The sequence below is a fragment of the Bombus affinis genome, chromosome 4, assembly GCF_024516045.1.
Source record: "Bombus affinis isolate iyBomAffi1 chromosome 4, iyBomAffi1.2, whole genome shotgun sequence".
In the NCBI taxonomy this organism is placed as follows: domain Eukaryota; kingdom Metazoa; phylum Arthropoda; class Insecta; order Hymenoptera; family Apidae; genus Bombus; species Bombus affinis.
This window is the reverse complement of record NC_066347.1, coordinates 10,438,405-10,459,844: the sequence shown is the minus strand read 5'-3', so window position 1 is coordinate 10,459,844 and position 21,440 is coordinate 10,438,405. Positions and strand designations below refer to the sequence as shown.

Sequence of the window (21,440 nt, the reverse complement as noted above, 5' to 3'; positions counted from 1 at the left end):
AGCAGCTAAAACTACGACAATCGCATCGCCGAATTCCATTTACCGCGATACGTCTGGCGTGGCGTAACTCGGCAAATTAGATGACGTCGTAAGGTAATTTGAGCGGTCTCGAAGGAGCGGCTTTAATTCCGTGTAAATACGCGAACGAACAATTTACAGCTGGAACCCCGGGCCTGGATGAAATTTGCGATTTGACCGATAATTCTACGAAGTTACCCGACGTCCGGCATTTGCATTGTAAATCGGCGATGTCGCCGCGCCGTGGATCGCTTAAGGAGCCCAGCCCGACAAACTTTGTAATCGTATACAATTCTCCAGCTGGCGCTTTTTCCACCGAATAATTAGCAACGCTAGCTATTTCGGTACTGGTGTTTCGATACAGCGTCCGTTGCTCTCTCGTATCACCTTTAACAGGTGCAGTTTTGGGTCAAAGTTAAAAGTGGACCTATTGACCTAACCTCGTCACGTACGGTCGATCGTTCAACGACGATCATCGGGCAATTATGAATTCGCTAACGATAGTAAATTATTTGTATGATTGGTTAATCATTTAGCTTGTAGAATTTTGTTATTGACTTTCATATTTTGTAAATGAAAGGTGTGGTTTATGTTAGATACCTTGCCGTTTTCCGTGAATTTTTAGGTTAAATTACAGTTGGGTGGAAAAATATATTATTTTGAAAAAAACTTTTCATTTAGCTTAAGATGCTGTTAAATATTTTCTAAACGTAATTACGTATATTGGATTTCCTACTTGGATTTAGGCAATTTGTAGGTTAACGTAGAGATAAAATAAAGTTCTTCACAGAAAGAAAGAAATAAACACACAATGCAAACTTACAATGTAAACATTCAACTCAAACATAAAAATTGAAGAAAGAGAAAAACACAAATAAATTATCCTCGCCCAAGATAAACAACCAATTTTGCTAAATGCAACAATTCATCTTGTTTTTTATATTAAATTTAAAAGCATGGCTCGCAGGCAAACTGGTAAACATTAACCTAACCCAACTTCCACTTACCAACACGGTCTATGTCTTCTTGCGTATAGTAGTGATGCATCGTTGCTGCTGGGTCAGCTTGCGGTAGCAATTGAATCACTCGGGCGACAGTTTATGGCCGTACGATGATCATCACAACCAATACAGCGGTCACTTTACTCAGCTATTACTCACTTCCATCTCAAACAGTCGCGAGACCGCCCATTCGCCACTTCCTGCACCGTATATAGTTTCGTCCGTGTTTCCAAATCGTAACACTTTATCTAAATCCACGGAAGCCACGATTTTATCTCCCTCCCCCCAATACCAGACTCCAGGTTTGACAAACGAAGTCAAAACGAGTTGCAAGCTACGAAAGGCAAAAACGCGTAAACAAGTCACACGACGATCGCTGAACGAAACGACGGTCGTTTACCTTTCACCCTTCGTCCCATAGTTCAACGAAACGTAAGTCGGTCGTATGTAGACCAACGTAAATAATACTCTCGATGATACTCTGGATAAATCGGCGCCAGCTTACCTCGACACACCTTGTCCGCGCACGACGCGGCTAATTTTCGACGTGGCTGTCAAACCAACTGATCTATCGACGCGCGGCTCTTCGACTGCTTTGCCGACGGCACTGTTTACGTGTACGCGCGGTTACACAGTCACACACAATGTATCAGAGCCGTGTTCGTGTTGTAAATCGCCAATACACTCGTGAGGTGCACTCGAACTTTCGCGCGAGGTTTTCGAGTCGAACTTTAAGGTTATGATAGAAGTGAAAGCCTTAACGGGATGCTGTATACGTATGCAACACTCGGCGACCAGGTGGCGGTTGCTCGCGTGGCCGAGCCGGCGGGCTGTGTAATCAGGACGAAGAGAGAAGGAGATAAACTGAGAAAACGAACGAAACGTCAACCGGCGAATCGATTGACGCGATAGAAATTTTCTTGGCGACACGACGATATCAACAATAATCGAAACACGGGCCAAAACGACAGGTCCAACAACATTGTGGTGGAAAACGCTGGTCCGCTACGCGAGTCTGCGCAGTAGGCTGATCGCGCGGCAGCCACGCTACGCAGCCAGTGGCGACGGTGGCGCCATCACAGTCGTCGCGCCAGCGTCGACACGCAGTACACCCCCGCAACATCCTGCTGCTGCCTACTGCCACCTACAACCCCCCAAAATCTACGGTCCTCATCGTACGCGTTGCAAACGTTCACCAGCCTACAACCGCCGCCACCGTTGCCGCCGCTCGTTCTCCCATCCGCCCCCGACCCACCGTCGCTCGCTGCGGTATCGATTGGCCCAGTTGTCCCTCGTCAGAACGCCGCGGCCGCTCCAACATTCGTACCGTCGTGTTTTCTTCATTTTCGTCTTTCTTATTTCGCATTGCCTTTTTCCTGTTCCGATTCGTTACTTTCATTTCGATGATTTTGAAGAAGAGATGTATGATTGAGGGAAGCGAGTTTTAGATTAGGCTCAGATGCATGTTTTCGTGTTTCCTACGTCTTCGTCTTTCTTATGTTGCTTATTTTCCCTACGTCGTTTCATTAATTTGACTTAAACGATTTTAAAGAGAGATAGGATGAACACGATTGAGTCAGGTGAATTTTTAGATTAGATTCGATTAGATGTCAGGGTGAAGCGAGTGACAATTAGTCTGATATGTTGAAGGAATGGGATTGCAAGTTATAAAATGCGATCTCTTAAAAACTGACTAAATTTTTTTAACTTTCGCTGTCGATCTCGATCTCCATACCAATATTTTCCTGTTTGTTTTTTATTGAAAAAGTACTACCTCTAACCACTTCAAAGAAATGGTTGAAAACTGACAATGAATTTAACTTTGGGCCTTTAAACTAATTGGATCAATGAAAACGAAAGGTTTCTTCAAAATTAAATCTTCAATAATAAACGAACTTCTTATAATAAACGAACGATCAATTCATAGCAACTAGTTCGTATAGTAGCGACTCTTTTAACAAAAGGCGTCGGAGCTTTGTGAGATCGGCAAAGACGAATCAATTGCACGATCTGCATGCTTCTCAGACTGCGATCCTCACTCGAGGACATCTCAAACAACTTGCTCACGGAAGGACAATTACCAAACTATAGGATCCGGACTGTAGACGGTTGTTACACAATTCGGAATACTGCAAGAACTTTCGATCATGCCCGGCAATCCACCGGGCGATATTGCATCCCACTAGAGGAAGCTACTTCGAACGTTCACGCTGATACGCAGCCTCTGAGAGCTCAACTTCCTCGGGAATACGACACTTCTTCGTCTTTATCGCCGATAAAACACTCTTCTACAATTTGGCCAAACGTATCCAAACCGGGCCTTTCTTTACTAACTTTCGTAATGTACGTGCTGTTCACGAATTCATGGTATCGATACATCGAGTGCGTAGTATTTATTGAGCACTTATTGAGATGGCTAGCAGAGTAATGGCAATCGCGATAAAATAATACTTTCTTTTATTACTGTAAAAAAAACATGATAAATGAAGATGAATTTTTGATATCTTCTTCCATTAAGAAGAGAAAAGACATCAGTATGTGTAGTATACTATCTATTACATTAAAGTCGTTAAAATAATTAAATCATAAAGTTGTCGACCTTGCAGCAAAGGCTATTTTTACACAATTTATTTCAGTGTTCAACCAAGACTCGATTATATAAATTTCATTTATCGAAGTTCTATTTTGCACTGAAGTAAGCTTCCATCAAAAATACCTTTGTCGGTACATTTTATTTAGGACACACACATACATACACACACACACACATACTCTTTCTCTCTCTCTCTCTCTCTTTATTATCTCCTTGCAGAAAAAGAATCTTCATATATCAAGATTCTTCCAGTATCAACGATAAAATAAAGGCGAATGTACCATAGATTTTTGGAAGAAAATTCTGGAATTCCAGGGGAAACTAGTCCTTAGGCTTCTTCTGTTGATCTGAACGAGGGTGGATCGTTCGCCGGGAAACACGGGGTATACGGGGCAATGGTAGCCAGTGCGATCGTGACCGGGGAGAACCAGAAAACAGGAGGGCGCATAAACGACAAAGGAGGGCAGGCATTATTACGTGCCAGGGCCGAATGCATGACAATGCCAAGCGAGATTCTCGTTCCTCGTTCGTTTCCACCGATCCCAAGCATCGAGTTCTCTCTCTGTTCTTCGGCTTTGTCCCCTTGGTCGGTGGGAGTCTCGCGGGTGCGGCCCAAGCATCGTCATGGGACCGCCATCGCTTTCACAATGCTACGCTAACAAGGTCAGCAATTAATGAATCGCTGGAAACGCGTCGCCATAAAAATGCGACTATTCTATGGGGACTCTACGCATATGTATGGCACGGGGTGACTAGAAATCGACTTCCAAGTTCACGTGGCCCTTTAAATTTCGAAAAGAGAAGAGAACGAAAGAATAAAATTGCGTATAGAACAGAGGAGTGTTTTCTAATATATAATAATATAAATTTAACATAAATTGTCTATATGGTGAATAGTTCGATCGGCAGATATTGAAAATATATATATACAAAAAAAAAAAAAAAAATTTATGTACACTTCTGTAGATGGTATCAAAAATACTTCTATACTTCATGGAAAACGAAGTTCTCTCTAGATAACAATTACTGCTGCAAAGGCTCGCTATAGCTGGTGTCATAAATTAAAAAAAAAAAAAAAAAAAAAGAAGGAAAAGGAAAAAGAAGAGGAAAAAAAAGAAGTAAAAATAATACTACTATATCTATGCATATGGTAATATCCACGTTTTTTAGCTCGCTAAAGGACTTTTCACGTGTCAATAATTCTATCGTCGCGCGAAAAGAAATCGTACACGCGTTTCAAAGTTTTTCTGTTTCGCGTAGCGCAGCCCTCTCTCTGGCGCGCGTCCTCTTTATGAAAACTCGCGGCCATTCTCGTCCGACTGCCGCGGTAACGGATGAACTATTTTCCCGTGAATATTTCGGAACTATCAAAAAATATCCTTTGAGGTAAGCATCGCTGGAGAGGCCCGCCGGTGGTTTGCATTCGCCTACTGTGAAAATGGAACTCTTCAAAAATTGAGCGCAACACGTTCCAGATTCAACCGGCTGATATTTCTATTCAGTTGCAATAAAAAATGCCTCTCTTCTTTCGCGTTTCTCGTTACAAAACAAATAAAAAAAAAAGCGAAAGAGGAAAAAAGGGAAAGAAATGAGAGAAAAAGGAGGAAATCCTTGTACTTACAAGGAAACGGTAATATCGATGAGGTAGATAAAGAAACGTAGTTTCATCCAAGAATCTGTAGCTGTTATTACTCGTTGGTGTTTCAATTTCTCGAAGTTTCCTTGGTTTTGCTTTATTCGTCTGTTATTAATATCAATATTAATCTAGAGACAAATATTACACGGGATTTCACACACGTTATCGAACCAAAATGTTTTCTATTTGTACGCTCGCCACTGTATAAAAATTGTCTGAATCATGTGAGACAGCTTTGCAACCTTTCCAACTCCAATTCAAACCGCAACGAAATAGATGGAACACAAACAGCACAGCGAACAATGTTTTATACGTTACAGATCAGTTGCAGATAAAAAGACCAGGGCTGTAACAGCGTGGACGTTTGACGTCAGTACGGCGAAATGGTTGGAAAATAACGAAAGTAAAACGGCGGTCATTCATCGTCGCCTACCGCGATTTTTTAGCGCGCTGGAAATTCGCACTTTTATGATTTCGTTTAAATTACACGGAAACCGGGTCCCTGTTCGACTGGAAACATTACTTTGGAAAATTGACCGCGCACCGGCAAGGGATGAAAGAGGAAAGAACACGAGGGGTGCACGCGTGTTATTTCCATAAATGTCCCCAATGCATAGAATTCGAACGTGAAACGGTGAAACCTCCACCTCGAGAAAATCGATTCTTCGTTTCTGAATTTTTTAACGTGGTTTTAATTTTCGAGTTTTCATCTAGAAGCTACAATTTTTATATACTTTCTCGTGTGGATCTTTTCTCTTTTTTAAATAATTAATAGAATGAGTGAGTGAGAATTATTTGTGTTTGTCCTTTCGACAACTTGAATTAGTAATTTATTCGTGGCGCGCAGAGAAGCTTGATTATATTCGTAAGAATTTAATGTTTGTCATTTTCAATTCATTTGACTGAATTATCTAAACGCGAAAGTGAAAAGTGAACAGGATAAATTATAGAAATACGGAAGACAAGGACGTAGTTCGGTATCTTACGGTAACCCAACACCTTAATTAGCACACGATCACAGTCATAATCTAAAGGGGTTGAAAAATCAAGCGACAGAATCGTGGAATGCCATCTACGCGGATGCAAGGTCATCAGCGCGTATAATTCGGTGTTTAACGTAAACGTTAGCGCATTCCTTCGGCGCCCTAATGCTTACAACGATACGTAGCCCGTGAAAGTAAACCACTGCCGCGACGGATTCCTCGCCTTGCACCGGGAGCCACTAATTACAAGGGACCCGGTAAATTACGTAACTTTCACAAGGCTCTACGTTCTAATTTGCCTCGATCGTTAAAAGTGTCTTCGCCCTCCAGTTTATGCATATTCATCGGCCAATTTCCTTCCTTTCTTTTCTTCCCTTATCTCTCGTCCTATCTCTCTCTCTCTGTTCCCCTTCTTTTCTTTCGAATCGTTTCTCTCCTTTTAACGAGTCGGCGAATCCGAATGAACACCACTTGATTTATTCCATTCGGAACCATCGGCCAGACCGTCCCCTAATCATCGTTTTGTAAATTAATGGTGGGCAACGTCGCGTCGCTTCGCGGTTGATCGTGGCGTCGCGGCGCGGATATAATGCACCTATGCGGCATCTCCAATTAACGCGGATGACATCGCTGCATTCCGATAGATACGAACAAACGTGAATGCATACAAGAGAAAAAGAGATAGAGATAGAGATAGATAGATAAATAGATAAAGAGAAAGAAAGAGAGAGAGAGAGAACGACAGCATTTCTCGTTATTATACAACGTATAACGAGAAGCTATAATTACCTTCGTATATACGGTGCACTTCGTTATCTACGACTCACCGCTGCTAATTATCTCCGCGACTTTTGATACTTGTTCTTTTTTTGCTGTTTTTCCTTTTTTTTCAGGATATTTTTACAGGGGAGATCTAATGACGAGTATATAGAAAGGTGTGGAGGGTGCGAGAAATAGGGTTTTATGGTTTTCGTGGGATGGGTGTCGCGGGTCTCTTGCAGAGTTTATGGACGGTTTATTCATCGTATAACGATCCGTACAGTAAATTCTAATCTTCGAAGTAGAGCGTATTGGATTCTGCGGGTTTATTGGGCAAGGGTGAATAAAAGAAATCAAAGAGGGAGAGGAAGAAGAATGAAAGGAAATGGGTGGGAAGTGTAAGGGGAGTGGAGTAAACACGGAACAGAGGGAAGAAGAGAAACGGAAAGAAAGTTAAAGGAAAGTACGATGAAAGTTCCAAAATACATCGTTGCTTATGGCGTCGCATCAAGCGTGGGATTAACTGAAGTGAAAAAGCTATTACAGAGGAACGTTCCGGCGTTTTCAACTTGAAGCACCAAAAAAAAAAAAAAAAAAAAAAAATAAAATTCATCCCCCATTTTTAAAACGCTCGACCAGCTTATGAAGGCTTTCTCAACGTTTTGAAGAATCTTCATGCTCGTGAAAGCATCTCGATCAATGGAATACCAGCTACGACACGGAAACTTCATTCGGAACCGCAACTCCTCTGGAAGAAGAGTCCATCGAACAATCGTAATCTGGGAACCGGTTCGGTACTTAATTCGTATTACACGGCTCGCAAAAACCGGTAACAAAATTCCACCTGGCAGTGACGCGTTGGAAATCAAATTGACCCGGCCAGGGTCACGCGACCTCCGCCGACCGGTGAGAGCAAAAAGAAAGAGACAGAGAAAGCGAGCCATCCAGAGCGAGCTGATTAAATCAACGAATCGAAACTTCACGGCAAGTCGCGGTCATTCAATTTCCCCTGGACTCTCCAAGGCTTTCGTCGATGCAGCCGTAACCTGCCGGGAGCTACTGGCCCAGCGAAAAGTTCTCTTTGATCGTGGATTGCATCGGCCAAGATAAAACGGGACGCAGAATAGAACCTACTAAAACAGCGAAAGAGAAAGAAGCTGAAGCGGCAGAACTAGAGAACCAAACTAGAGGAACGAGGAGAACGGAACAGAGTTCGCGAACAGAGAAGGAACCAATGGAGGGTGCAGCACAGAGTGAACACGGTAGGGTAGAAAGGGAAGGGTAGACGAAAAGACAGCGGAGCTCGACGTGCCGCGAGGACTCGCAGCGTGAACGAGAACGAGAACGAGAACGAGAGGAAGAGTTGGTTGGTAGGAGGAGAAGAGTTACGGGAGCGCATCCACCGAATCACAAATGAGTTGCGAGACTCGATTAAGCATCTTCCGGATGCATTATTAAGGGTACCGGCTAAAGGGGAGAGGAGTGGCGAGAGAGTGGACTCGTCCAGAGGGTTGGATACGTCGACGTCAGCTAACTTGGGGGGTGGGCGAGCAACTAATGGGTTGTAGCCGGTATGTGCAGCGGATTATACGTCCTCGGTCAAGCCGGTACAAGCCATCGTACGCGGAGAAGCTCCAGAGAGAGAGAGAGATAGAGAGAGAGAGAACTCGATAGAGTGAGAGAACGTGAATGTGACGAAAGAGCAGGATATCGCTCGAACTATCTGTGCAGGCTTAACCTGCAGACTTTATGAACGGACCAGTGTCGAGTTCAGGGAAGATAAGGGCCAACCACCTCCGTGGTGTCTTCGTGCCTTCGTTCGTTGAAGTAGGAGATGCGGCCTTGTGAGTCTGTTCTCGTTTCCGTTTTAGGAAAATGCGAAATCCGGTGGATGCTTCCGTAGACACGCGGCCGTCGCTGGGGGTACATTCCATGCACAGCTTTCCAACGATTAACGGTAGATTTCGTGATGGGGATTTTGAATTTAGGTGGGTAGGATGGAGGCCTGTTAATATTCAAACGGTCATCCTCTCGAGGTGGAAGTGGAGGATGTAAAGAATTAACGGCTAGGTTATCGTAATTTTGTCGTCGTTTGGGAATGGCACGGCTGAATTAATACGAGTTGCGAAGGATTTTAATGGGTTCTGTGAAATGGGAAGCAGTTGGTTGAGAGGATGGTCGATAGAATAGCGCAATGTGCTGTTAACTAGAGGTTTAATCGTGCGTAGTTTCTTCAAAACTTCCACATCTTTTCATACAGAGTCTCCCATGCTGATTGATTTTAATCAGAGCTCGATACTACACGTAAATTGTATGGAAAATGTTAAAAAATAAACATTGATACAAAGGGATTCCCGAAAGTAAATTAGTAGGTTCAAAACAACGGTGATTCGCATGATGAATTGGTCCATCCTTCTCACGCAATAAATTAAATACGTTCCAATTTATACAACTCGATATAAAATGCTCAATTTAAGCGCTTGTTTGCGTAGATCAATCGACAATTGAACACCAATTTAGGTTACCTACCAATTTCATTTGAAAATCTCCGGGAATTAATTCGTACAATTAATCAACTTCTACAAATTTCCAATTACTATCAGCAAACTGAAAGTTAATCGCGGAATAAAGAATTCATTGCCGTTGTTAAACGTACTCCATAATCATCAGGAGAATGTATTCCTCCATAGAGAGTTGTTCAACAAACCCATAAAAATAAGCTCACTAGATGGCAAAATTGAAGATGACAAGAAGTAAAATCGATCTCCGTCGTTGTCACGTCCTCTACAAACTTGAAATAGCGAAAAATTTTTATGGTTTCGTAAGAACCGTCACATATTCCCTTCGCCCCTTGTTATCGAGTCATGTATCCTGTTGGATTTATAAATATTATATTTATAAGACTAAAAAGGTGGAAACTTTTCCAATTTAATTTGGGATATCGGAGTTTATGACATACCATGCCCAATTGAAAGGCGTCCAGCTATGTAATATTAAAGGAAATTTCCCTTTGGAAACCTCGTACAATTATTCTAGCATTCCTTCCACTTTCTAAAACAATTTGCAGATTTCTTTTTTAAAAGCGCCATTATCTACCTGGTTGCGTTCTCTTGTATCTCTTAATTAAACGTCGCCTTCTATTTTTCTAATTAAATTCAATCCGTTTGCCGTTTCTTCCGTTGCAACGACAATTTTAGCTTTGCAAAAATTCAGAATTCGATGGGAACCAAATCTGGGTCATAGAAGAATTGGCAATCCTGTATGATGCGCTATTTTGCAAAAAATTGCTAAAATTTAAAAGTCAAATTTCTATCGCTTGTTGATTATCAATGCAACTGTTACAGAACGCATAAGCTGATATGTAAGCTCCATATATATGTACATATCGTCCATACATACGCAATAAGGGTTGTTTTCAACGTTTGCTAAGTTACATCAGGATCACGCGATAGGTTTACGAGATATTCAAATGGCTGGATACATTCCGCACATCGTATTGCACGTTCAACACATATAAAAACACATATACTTTACACTTAGACCGTCCGATCCACGCTATCTTCGCGTAAGTATCCATAACCGAGGTGACAGGGTCAGCCTTGACGGGCAGGAGGTGACTGTGAGGGCTACTTCGCGCGGGATTTCAATTTCATAGCGCGCCAGAACGTCATTCGATCCTTATTCCCGCTTATAAACGCGAAAGGCGTTGCGATAAAAGTTACCAGGCTGTCCAACCTCGAGAAAATGGCAGAGTCATGGCCACTGATGAAACGAGTACGTAGAAAAGGTGATGAGAGAGTCGAACTCTGGCGCGTGAATGGTTACTTGGAGAGCTTTTCTATTTGAGACATTGCGTAACATTTTATATATATTTACGTGGAGTGCTATTAAATTACAGAATTGAATAGAGAATCGAATTAGATTGCTACAGCCGATAAAAGATAGGATAATAGACCTACACAGATTGCGAATGAATACTAAACTAAATGAAAGAAAGAACTAAATAAATGTCACTTTACATTTCTTATCTGTTCATGTTTAAACATATCACGGGCATAAACAAAAGATAATCCTGAATATAAAATAGAATGTGCTTGATAAATCAGCATAGACAAGCGACAAATAACGAAGTTGCTTAAAAAAATCAGTTAACGGGAATATTATTTAAATCCGTGATGGCAATAACGGGAATATCGCGTGAATGATTACGCCGCGCCGGCTGAGTGGGGGATCACCGCGGAGCAATGGGCAGCGTTACTATCGCAGCCGACGCTACCACCAGTGGCATCAGCAACGCCATCAACGCCACCACCACCATAGCCAGCATCCCCATCGCGACGACCGCCGCCACCACTGGCAGCGTGGCCGGCGGATAACCTCCGTTTGTAATATTATTTCAGGTATGTGTACGCACGCACGCAGCTCTATGCTGATACGATGAACAGCTACATATTATGCGCGTACGCATAGACACGTGGAGCAACGCTGGTGTTCGGTCCGTCGCCGCACATGTTGGTTGCCTGAATGCACGCGAGCCACCGGTAGCGCAATCGAACAGTATAAAAGGAGATAGCGGTCCGAATATCTGCGAAACGCTCTGAAACGGCAATGCTTTTATTCGCGTGCGCCCGCCATCACCGGCAAATAGCTTTTGCATAGTTATCTCGGTTCTCTGATATCTGTCGCCGTTCAAATGTACCGCGTCATTAGTGGCGGCCCAAGCGCTGCGCGCGCACCTGCAACGCTCTGTGTCACGCTGATATGCTCTCGACGCTTGTTTACGTTTTCCCCAGCGTAGCTTGCGGCTACGTCGTTACGGTTCGCTCGATGCACAGCCCATTTCCGATGCGACCCTCGATTACTCTTCGGGAATGGACTTGACGGAGAATGCTACGAAAGTTTATTTTGTAACTCGCGTGGATTTGTTGATGGGCGTCTCGCGAGGTTTGCATGCCGATAATTGGTGTCTAATGGGCCGTGGCTTGATTCAGGCGATAGCTTGTATCGTACAGTGTTTGATTAGGTTAAAAGGGAATAAGAACCTTAGAGATGTAAGATACGACTCGATCTATTTCCTACTGGAAATTCTTTTATGAACGATTTCTTGTAATAACGTATATGCGAGCAAATAGAGTATACATCAGTTTATACTTGCAGCAATAAGAAATAGAGGGACTATAGTAACACTTTGTAGTGAGTAAATTGGGTCAAAGATACAGGAGTAATTTAGACAATTAGGATTATTCTTCGTATGTACCTTGGAAACCAAATTGCAGGTTATACACATTTACCAATCTCGGTACATGTTCAATCTTATTGCAACTAGTACTTCTAACTCGTAGTATCCATGATCTACACACTAAAACGTGGAAGAAGTTATCTGAATCTTCCCAGAAGTCAGCAATCCTCATCCTCTGACCAGAATCTAGTACGGAGGGACATAAGGAAAACGGTAACGACATTTCGGACACCGGACTGCCCTGATGTTATCGTCCGCGAGAATTGGTTTGCGCCCCGTCCTTTATACTGTTTAATATCGACGCATGTTATTCGGGTCCGATCGGCCGATAACGATATTCCATCGACGAGGGCGTACGCCTTGGGTGTTGGAAAAAACGTTGAAAGAATGGGTTCGAGGGGTAACGGGAAGCGTCACGTGCGCGAGATCTTGATCGTGTCGCCTCGTCGACGTGTCGGGACACGTGTTATTCGTGCTGACAGTTGCGCAGCGGAGATGGCCCTCGGATTACGCCGCCGTGAGGATAAATCCTCGAATGGGGCGCGCGACTTCTGGCTGCCCACGTCGATCCGAACACGGCTGAGCAGATATGCTCGTGAAACGCGAACTGACACGCAGATCGAGTCGATCTTCCTCCTCTAGTTATGTGGATGTGCGCAACACATTCGTCGGGGAAGATGAAAGTTAGTCGGGGAAGATGTGGGTGGATCATGATGTAACGTGTTTTTGGCTTTGAATGGAGTCGAGCTGGATTTCGTCGTCGTCGTTACACAGTTGGTTCTGGTGCTTCTTACGATCGTCGGCGTAGATACAAATTGTTATTTATCGCGGATATTTTCGCATTATGGTAGAGCTTTAGTTATTTGAAGCCATCAGGCTACAAATAAATTCGCGTAACAAGAATGTTCAAATAAATAAGATAAATGACGTTTCACTGTAACTGCATTTTTTTAGGCTACGAAATCACGAACGAAGAATTATGAATTGCGAAGGCAGTAGGTTGCAAGCAGACATCTTCAACAAATGTAGTAATATATACTCGACACATGTTCGACACTTGCCAAGGAAATCTGCCTAAACTTCCATACGTGACAGCAGGCGCGATAATCGTGCAGATCTACGAGGAAGAAGCGATCGCGTCAGCGCACCAACATACAGAGCCATAGACCGAGATGGTGTCGATGCAATTTGGAAGAATGTAGACGCATTCGCCATAACCGTGCCGGATGCGTCCGGCCATATGGTATATGCACGATTAAGCTGGGGTAGCTAACCGTTCTTTCACCTTTGAAAATACATTTTCAACAACGTTGTCGTTTTCCAAAATACATTTTTCAATGCCAAAGTCGTCACCTTATGTTACAAAAGTGTCTTGAATTCCTCTGATTCTTATTCTTTCTGACAAAAGAGAAATAGGTTTTTCTAGCTATGTTCATAGAAATTTGCGACTTATCATTATCACTATCATTATGGCCCAAGTATATTTCATCTTAAAACTTGCCTATGCTTTAATTCAAGGACACCAACGTCTCTCGAATCGATGTTCCACGAATTCTAAAATATTCCTCGATTCATCCGCAGGGACACGAATAGAGGATGGTAATGTTCCATGGATGCGACGATCCATCCCCAAGGTCGTCCCTGAAACCATGCACAGCGTCATGCAAACGTACGGAGAGGGAAGTGACATGGACCGGCTGACTCTTCGTTGACCTCATCCTTTCCGGTTTCATCTGCCCCGCTTCCTCTGTCCCCTTTGACGGCGTGTATCCCCATAGCTGGCGGACCCCGAAGATCAATACACGCACTACGCTCTCCACCTCGCATGACTTCGTACAGATTCTTCATTCAGCGTCGACTGTTTTGTATTCCACCGGCCTTCGGAACGCTGTTTTCTTGGTCATTTATCGTACGTTATACTCGTCGCCATGAATATCTAATAGATTCGCCCATTCCGTCCCGTTACGTTCCATTACTTTTTGCATTGTTATTCATAGATTATATCGGCAGGCTGTTGCTATGCGTTCCCATCGCAGTCGTTTCGTTAACGCGTATGTGCTTTTTGTCATCAACTTTGTTTTTAAACGAGGAAATCGTCATTTCTCTGTGAAACATTTTTGCGATAACATCGACATTGAATGTCAGCAGAAAACGGAAGAGTGATCACCGAGATTACGTAATTGACACTTAAGATCGTTACACGATTGCGTGATCGCACGATGTTGTCAAGAAACTATCATTAGGATTCCACGTTTGGTGACGAAACAGGACATTGAAATTTAATCCTATAGGTACAAAATTGTTTCTACAGTTAACGTTAGTGCAAAGATCGGAATCTAGGAAATAAATCTAACGTATCGTTAACGACGTATCAAAAATTGCACACGGAACGACATTCCCTTAAATTGTATCGGAGACCCGGTTCAAACTAGAAAGGAAGCAACGTTTCGTCAAGTTCGAGCAAGATCCACGAAGCGTTCCCGGTTTTCCTTTTACATTCGATCCGTTAGCAAACGTATTTTCCGTGGGACAGTCGGGGAAACGGCGCGAGAAGGAAAGACAGAATTATGGAGATAGCATTAGAAAATTTATACGACAGCCGGCCCGAGTGGCTGCACGGAAGAAATATGTTCACCGGATAATCGGATTGAAGTTACTGCACATACGTAAATGCGCATCGGAAACACGTTATTCGGCTATTTTTAGAAGCTGTTTTCCACCTCATAACACTGAATTCGACGAGTGCTGGCTGGTCTGGGTTGGTATCGCGCCATCGAGCGCGCAACCTGCGAAGCGCAGCAAAATTTTACAGCCTCCCTTACCTCATTTCGCGAGTTGCATATTCCTGTCTTTTCCCGATATCTCGCGCGAAGATTTCCGCTTATCGCCCACCTATAATTTTATTCCATGTGTAATATGCTGTTCTATAGAACGGAATCGCTCGAGTCAGAATTGACCACTTGAGTATGGGAAGGTTTAGCGCCATTGGTGCGTTGAAAATCCTCGCGGTACACGACAGCTTGGCGTCGATACTACGATTGCAGTAATTAGTACGAAATAGAGCTCGATACAGCACTTCAAATGGCTGATGCTAGTTAGAATCGAATCTTATTTAAGAACTGGAATTATTAACATTAACCAATGATAGCTTTCACTGGATTTCAAGTACTCGTGGTACTCTAAAGTTTACGTAGAGAACTGTCGGATGACTAATCCTTTCTTGCAATTAGCCATGATTCACAAAGGAAACTTGAGACTCCTCTAGAACAAGTTACATTGTTGGCTTCAAAGCAACGTTACTGTTTCGTACTATATATATATAGTAATTAAATCAATGATAAGGCTTCTACAAACATAGCTTCAAATGCAACATTAACATTTCCAACATCTCCTGTGAAGGTAACCAAACATCAAGTAATAGAATACGATCACTATATGTATTTTGTAGATCAAATAGGACTTGTCATCTCCCTATGTCACCCGTTTATAATTTCAAAAGTTGAATCGATCCGAGAAGTATATTTCACGTACTCGAGCACTGCGACGAATCCATTTTCGTTGAATCTAAATTATGTGAACTACGTGTTCAAAGAGTCAGGCAGAACATAAGCAAGCAATGAATGCATTAAAACTTTATATGAGAAAAATATAACTCGTTATAGCAAACTACGCTAATTAAAGCCCGAACGTCTAACAAATCCTCGCTTCTTTCTCATACATCGAATCAAAGATGAACAAATAGTTCGCTGGCAACTTGGCATTTAAATTACACCGGTGTAGCAAAGTGTACAACGCGATGGTTTGTCGCGAACGCAGTAACGATCCGTCGTGGTGATCGGAGCTAAAGAGAAGAGCCACAGAAGAGGAGGATGCAAGATAGGAAACGATGCGACGAACGTCGAACAACAACAGCGGAACCGAACGACGGGCAAGTTGACCAAAATGGAAACGAGTTTCTTCCTCGGCCCGTTTTACAATACCGTGCGAATGACACGCGCGGAAAACAGGTGGACACGAAAGTTGCACCACGTTGAACGCCCCTGGCACCACGATCATTCCCATGTTCATTAAAACGCAAACGAATTCCATGTGGAACGACGTCCACCACCGAAACGACCTGACTCGACCAGTTGTCCTGTCTTTTCGTCCTCGACCACAGGGATATCGTGTCGCCTGATATTCTCTGTTTCGCAGTAACTCGCCGGAATACGCGAGAACTCGAGAATATCGCGTTGGAGAGGAGGATGGTCAAACAGTGCAAAATTTGCACCTCTTCGGCCACTTAAAATTCTAATAAGGCGTCATTCTGTAAATCCTCGAGCATAAAAGTACAGGTACAAAGTTGTAAAGAACGTGGATGAAGCTAACGGTGTACCGAAATACGTTTCATCTTTTCTTAGAAGTAAATTCCAGTATAATTACATTTTATGAGATATTTGCATCGTAATACATTACCTTAATTCCTAGTATTTTATCGTCGTTAATTAACAATTTCGGCCATGTTTTTACATACTATATAAATATCGATTCTCCTTTACGCAATGTAAAGGTTCAAACCAGCGTTTGAATTTTTGCATTTCATCCACTCATTTCGAAGTTACCGCTATGATCATTTGAAGTCGGAAAGTTGCAATTGGCTTTCCGGAGCACCGACAACTTCATCCACATTTTTTACAATTCTCCCATCACATTTGTTACAAATGATTGTACTTTTATTATATCTTAGGACACTGATTCTCCATTACAATTTTAGGTGCTTGAAGGACAAGCACAAATTCGACAATTTTCGACAATCCTCCTTTTCAATCAGATTGATTTTTAAATCTTGCAAATACGATACTCCTTGGCGTAAGAATATCGAGATTATATATTTAGAGATATTTTAATTCATCGAAATATTCTTCGTTTTACAGTTAATCGCAGGAATACGAGAGAACTCGAATATCACGCTAAAAATTTTCTTCTGTAAGTACCAACGATATATTCCACTAAATACTTCACCAGATCGCAAGTACATATGCGCAATGCCAATTGATATTTTATGTATCTTTAAGGAAACCATCAATGAAGATACAGCTTACAGTGCAGTGAAGTTGGCAACTCCATTTCCAATCTCAGAATGGGATTCTTCCATGTTAAGTGGACGCTCGTTTGTACGAGACGAATAAACGAGGGTGTCGAGCGTACCAGCCCCTCTTCCTAACAACTTTCGCTCCGATTCTTCTGCGTTCCCTGTCCAAGTTTCCCAAATTTCAACCCTAACGACCAGGCGCATACACGGGGCAATCAAATTCCGCGTTTCCGCTCGCGATATCTAAACATCACCCCTCCAGGAACTCAGAAGGAAGTCGCCGAAACGACTCTGCAGCTCGACGAGTTTCCGGCCGTCGAATCGGTTGTTGCGAATAAAACCTTCCTGGCAGGCGAACTGCGCATTAGCATTTGAAAAAATGTACGGACCCTGCTGTGTAAGCGTGCACGTGGCAAACAGGGAGCGAAATGATGAGATAAAAGAAGAGGGGAGTGAAAGGGTAACATGCGAGAATAACAGGTTTCGAGATACAATCGTGTTAATGTGATTGATGTATCGAAATTTTGTTGCGATAAACGATTGTTCCAGTGCAAAGTCAGAGTCTAAAAATTAATTACAGTTTTGATTACGCTTAACGAGTTCATGATGGATTGCTGGTGTCGGCAATCGATTCTTAACGATACTTAACAAAATTGTAACTTACAGGTGAATTCTATCGTCTTTTTTCTTGCTTCTAATTTGTACAAGGAACGTAGGTAGAAAATTTGTGGAAGTAATCAGATAGTAAGAGCTATTTAACTGGCATTTAAACATCAATCGATCCCAACTTTCGAACATTATTCCATCGTTTATACCATTTTCTTCTTCTATTTTCCTATTTATTATCTCTCTCTCTCTCTATCACTCGGCGAGTATTTGCCCAACGAAATATTCATAGCCTTCTCGTGTTCGTACAATAACCATCACGCTAGACCGTCGCGGTATAATGATCCACACCGATATTACTATCCTTGTAAGATGAAAAAAAGGATAGTTGGGCAGGAGTCGTTCCAGCAGACTCGCCAATTCGAAGAAGCCGCGATCCATCGATCCTATCGCTTCATTTTCGCGACGTTACGACCACGGAACGGCGTTACAACCTTTATCGGTGCTCGTCGATTACTTCCAGCGATCGATGGAACGAGTTACGTCGTCGTATCGCGTTGTGGAAGAAAGTACGGCGGAATCGATTTTCAAACACGAACAGAAAATAGAGATGGAAGCGGATGAAACAAACGATGATGTTACGTGCACGACAAAATTTTTGAATTTCCAGATTTATATGGTGAACATACTAGATGCAAAGTTAAAAGTTCAGAATCATTTTCTGCGTGTGATATTTTTATATCAGTTTATCTCTTAAATAAAGTAGATTCGAAAGGAATTCATTTTATTCAGATATGTATAATTTTGTGTACTAGACTAGATTAGACGCGTAGTAGTGACACACGTATGTGAATATGAGTGTGTGGAAGTATGTAAGTACGCGGCGTCTCGATAAGCAGATGAATGTAACTGTTCCGTTGGCAGTGTGGTATGGAAGATGGCGAGACAAAGAAAGTGCTGAGACGCGTGCAAATGTAAACTGGAAATCGTTTATTAAATAAAATTATAAATATTTTAATTTGAATTCTAAGTGTAACCTTAGTGTTCCTTTACTTTTATTTCGGCAATTAAGATCCACAATTCTCAACACATTTCAAATAAGGTTTATTATAAAATAAACTCACATATCATAGTAATGTGTACACAAACACACACATATCTTCTCTATTCATTTGAAAAGTTGCAAAGTTTCGTGTAAGTTTCCAGAAGGAAAAAAAGAAGATTGCGGATGAAAGACGGCCGTCAGCGAGTTTCCGGCGAATCCGAAAAGTCGGTCGTCGCGGGCCACGTAAAACCGGTGGAACACCACCGGCGGCAACCGGGCCATCCCTCTTGCCGCCGCGTGCACACACGTACACGACTCGACGCCAGGGGATGGAAATATAGGCGGTCATCCCCTAAACCAAAGTAACGACAGCCGACGCCGCCGGCGTCCATACGTCTTCTCCCTAAACCGTCCAATAAATCGAAGAAATCGATTGCTGATTGAATGGAAGCAAGTAGATTGCCATTTACTTTCTCTCTTCGTCCCGTGACGTTCCGAATTTTTCTCTTCGTACGTCTTCCTCGACGACCTCTCGGCGCGACCTCTTAGAAGCCAGTCGATCTCGGTGCGCGCGTGTGGATTTTTTCGCGAAATTTAAAAAATGATTTTGCAGTTTGAAAGGTGCATACCTCTCGACTATAATCTATAGGGGGATGTGATTTCGTTTATCGAACGCGTAACGGAAGGAAGTAACGATGATAGATGGTGGCTGCCTCGCGTCGATTAAAATTTCAGTGTCCCAGATTGACTGGTTCTCGAGGTCGGGGTTGCCTTTAGTTTTCGAAGCAAGTGGAAACACGTCCTTTGGGAGGCCGGTGATTTGTAGGTACTTTAAGGGTTGCTCGTCGGTTTGCGAGTTGGAAAGGTACAAAGACGAATCGCGGCGAGCTCTGGATATACCATCGTTGGCCACCATTCAACGCGGTATTTGCTTTTCGCTCCTGCGCTTCCGTTTTGCTCGTAGACGCTCGCCTGCATGTTTCATGCCCGAGTTTTCGAACATTGTAACTCTTCTAACGTAGAAAGAAATATCGATTCTGTCAGAAGCACCAGGTTTATTGATCTACAATCTTGACACGAATCTCCGACACTTCAACACATTGCAGATTAAATATTGTATTATCAAGTGTCATTATTTTAAAGTCATTTCCGGTTATCGTCGTTTGTTATTTGGCCGATAATTATTCTTGATAATGTACGTATACGTATATACGCCTCGAAAATCGCAAGATTTTCTTCTCATATTTCTCACACAAAGGATATTTCTTTCGAAAATAAAATATTGGGTTGGCAACTAAGTGATTGCGGATTTTGTCAATACCACCTAATGACAATATCCGCAATCACTTAGTTGCCAACTCAATAGACAAACTCGAAGATGGTATCGCGCTGGGGATAGCCAACCACATGTTATTTAGCAATAAAGCTAGAAAAATTTACCAAATGTCCAACTGGACAAATGGCAAAGTACAAATCAAATAATAAAAAAAAATTTCTTCCCTATATACATTTCACCTGTCAAAATCGTTTTCAGCCTTTCTATTAAACAAAGTCGTCTATAAAATCTACATTTACTCGGAGACGTTTATATTGTTCGATATCGTGCAAACACCTAGCAACCAAATAACCCAACCTCACCAGGAATTAATATCAACCGTCTCGTTCCGGTTGACGTTAATATGGATCGAAGAAGCCGAGTAACAAGTTGTAGAAATTTCGTCTTCGACGTTCCCTCCAGACGCCATAGAGTCGACGCGTGTGACGTCGATCTCAGCTGTACACTCAATCGCGAACAACATATTGCGCCTGATACGCTATTCCGGCTTAAATAATACAGGACAAGGCTGTAATTCGCGGGGGACCGTCAACGTCAACGTTCCCCCTCGCGAATCGGAATTACGAAGGGAGCACAAGGAATTTCAAGGGGTTACACCGATCGTTGATCGGTCTATCGCGAGCGAAACGAGGATGGAACACGAATTATGTGGGCGAGATGGAGAGGTGGGACGACAAGGGGTGATTTTAAATGATCCACGGACGAACGTTCGCATTTCTGACATGGATAATGCAATGGGAATGCTCAGGATGCGCAGCTGCAGAAAATTAAAAACGCAAGTGGAAATCGATGGCGCGAATTATTCGATCTTTCCCCCCTGGTAGGGGGATTTTGTATTAATTTACTTGTAAATGGGACAAGGACTGAATTATTGTTGATAAATTGCAAGTAGTTTATAATGCTTGGTGTGTGCAAGCTATGGGGTTATTAACGTGGAGAAGGGAATAAATTTTAGTATTTTTTTGGTTCGGTATTTCGTGGAGAAAAATTGGAAGGATAAAAATCTCTATATATTGTTTTAGTAGCTTAATCTACAATTAGATCGCAACATAAATTCATAGTGTTTTTATTATACCATCGAGCGAAGAAAAGGGGACGAATATATGTTACAACCTGCTGTATATCAGAAGAGATACAGAGTCGTATAGAATAC

General features: G+C 42.5%; 1 protein-coding gene across 7 annotated transcripts in view; it reads right to left on the bottom strand.

The window, feature by feature from the left end:
* LOC126915260 (teneurin-a) overlaps nucleotides 1-21,440 on the bottom strand; it is a 695,244-nt gene that overhangs the window by 257,260 nt on the left and 416,544 nt on the right. Inside the window, exon 1 of one of the 7 annotated variants that reach the window (XM_050719765.1) lies at nucleotides 1,026-2,012. The exons of the other annotated variants lie outside the window; for them this stretch is intronic. Within the exon in view, the coding sequence (XP_050575722.1) occupies nucleotides 1,026-1,065 (40 nt within the window). The 5' untranslated portion in view covers nucleotides 1,066-2,012. Of the gene's footprint in view, nucleotides 1-1,025; nucleotides 2,013-21,440 lie in introns of those variants that run through there. 7 annotated transcript variants of the gene reach the window in all.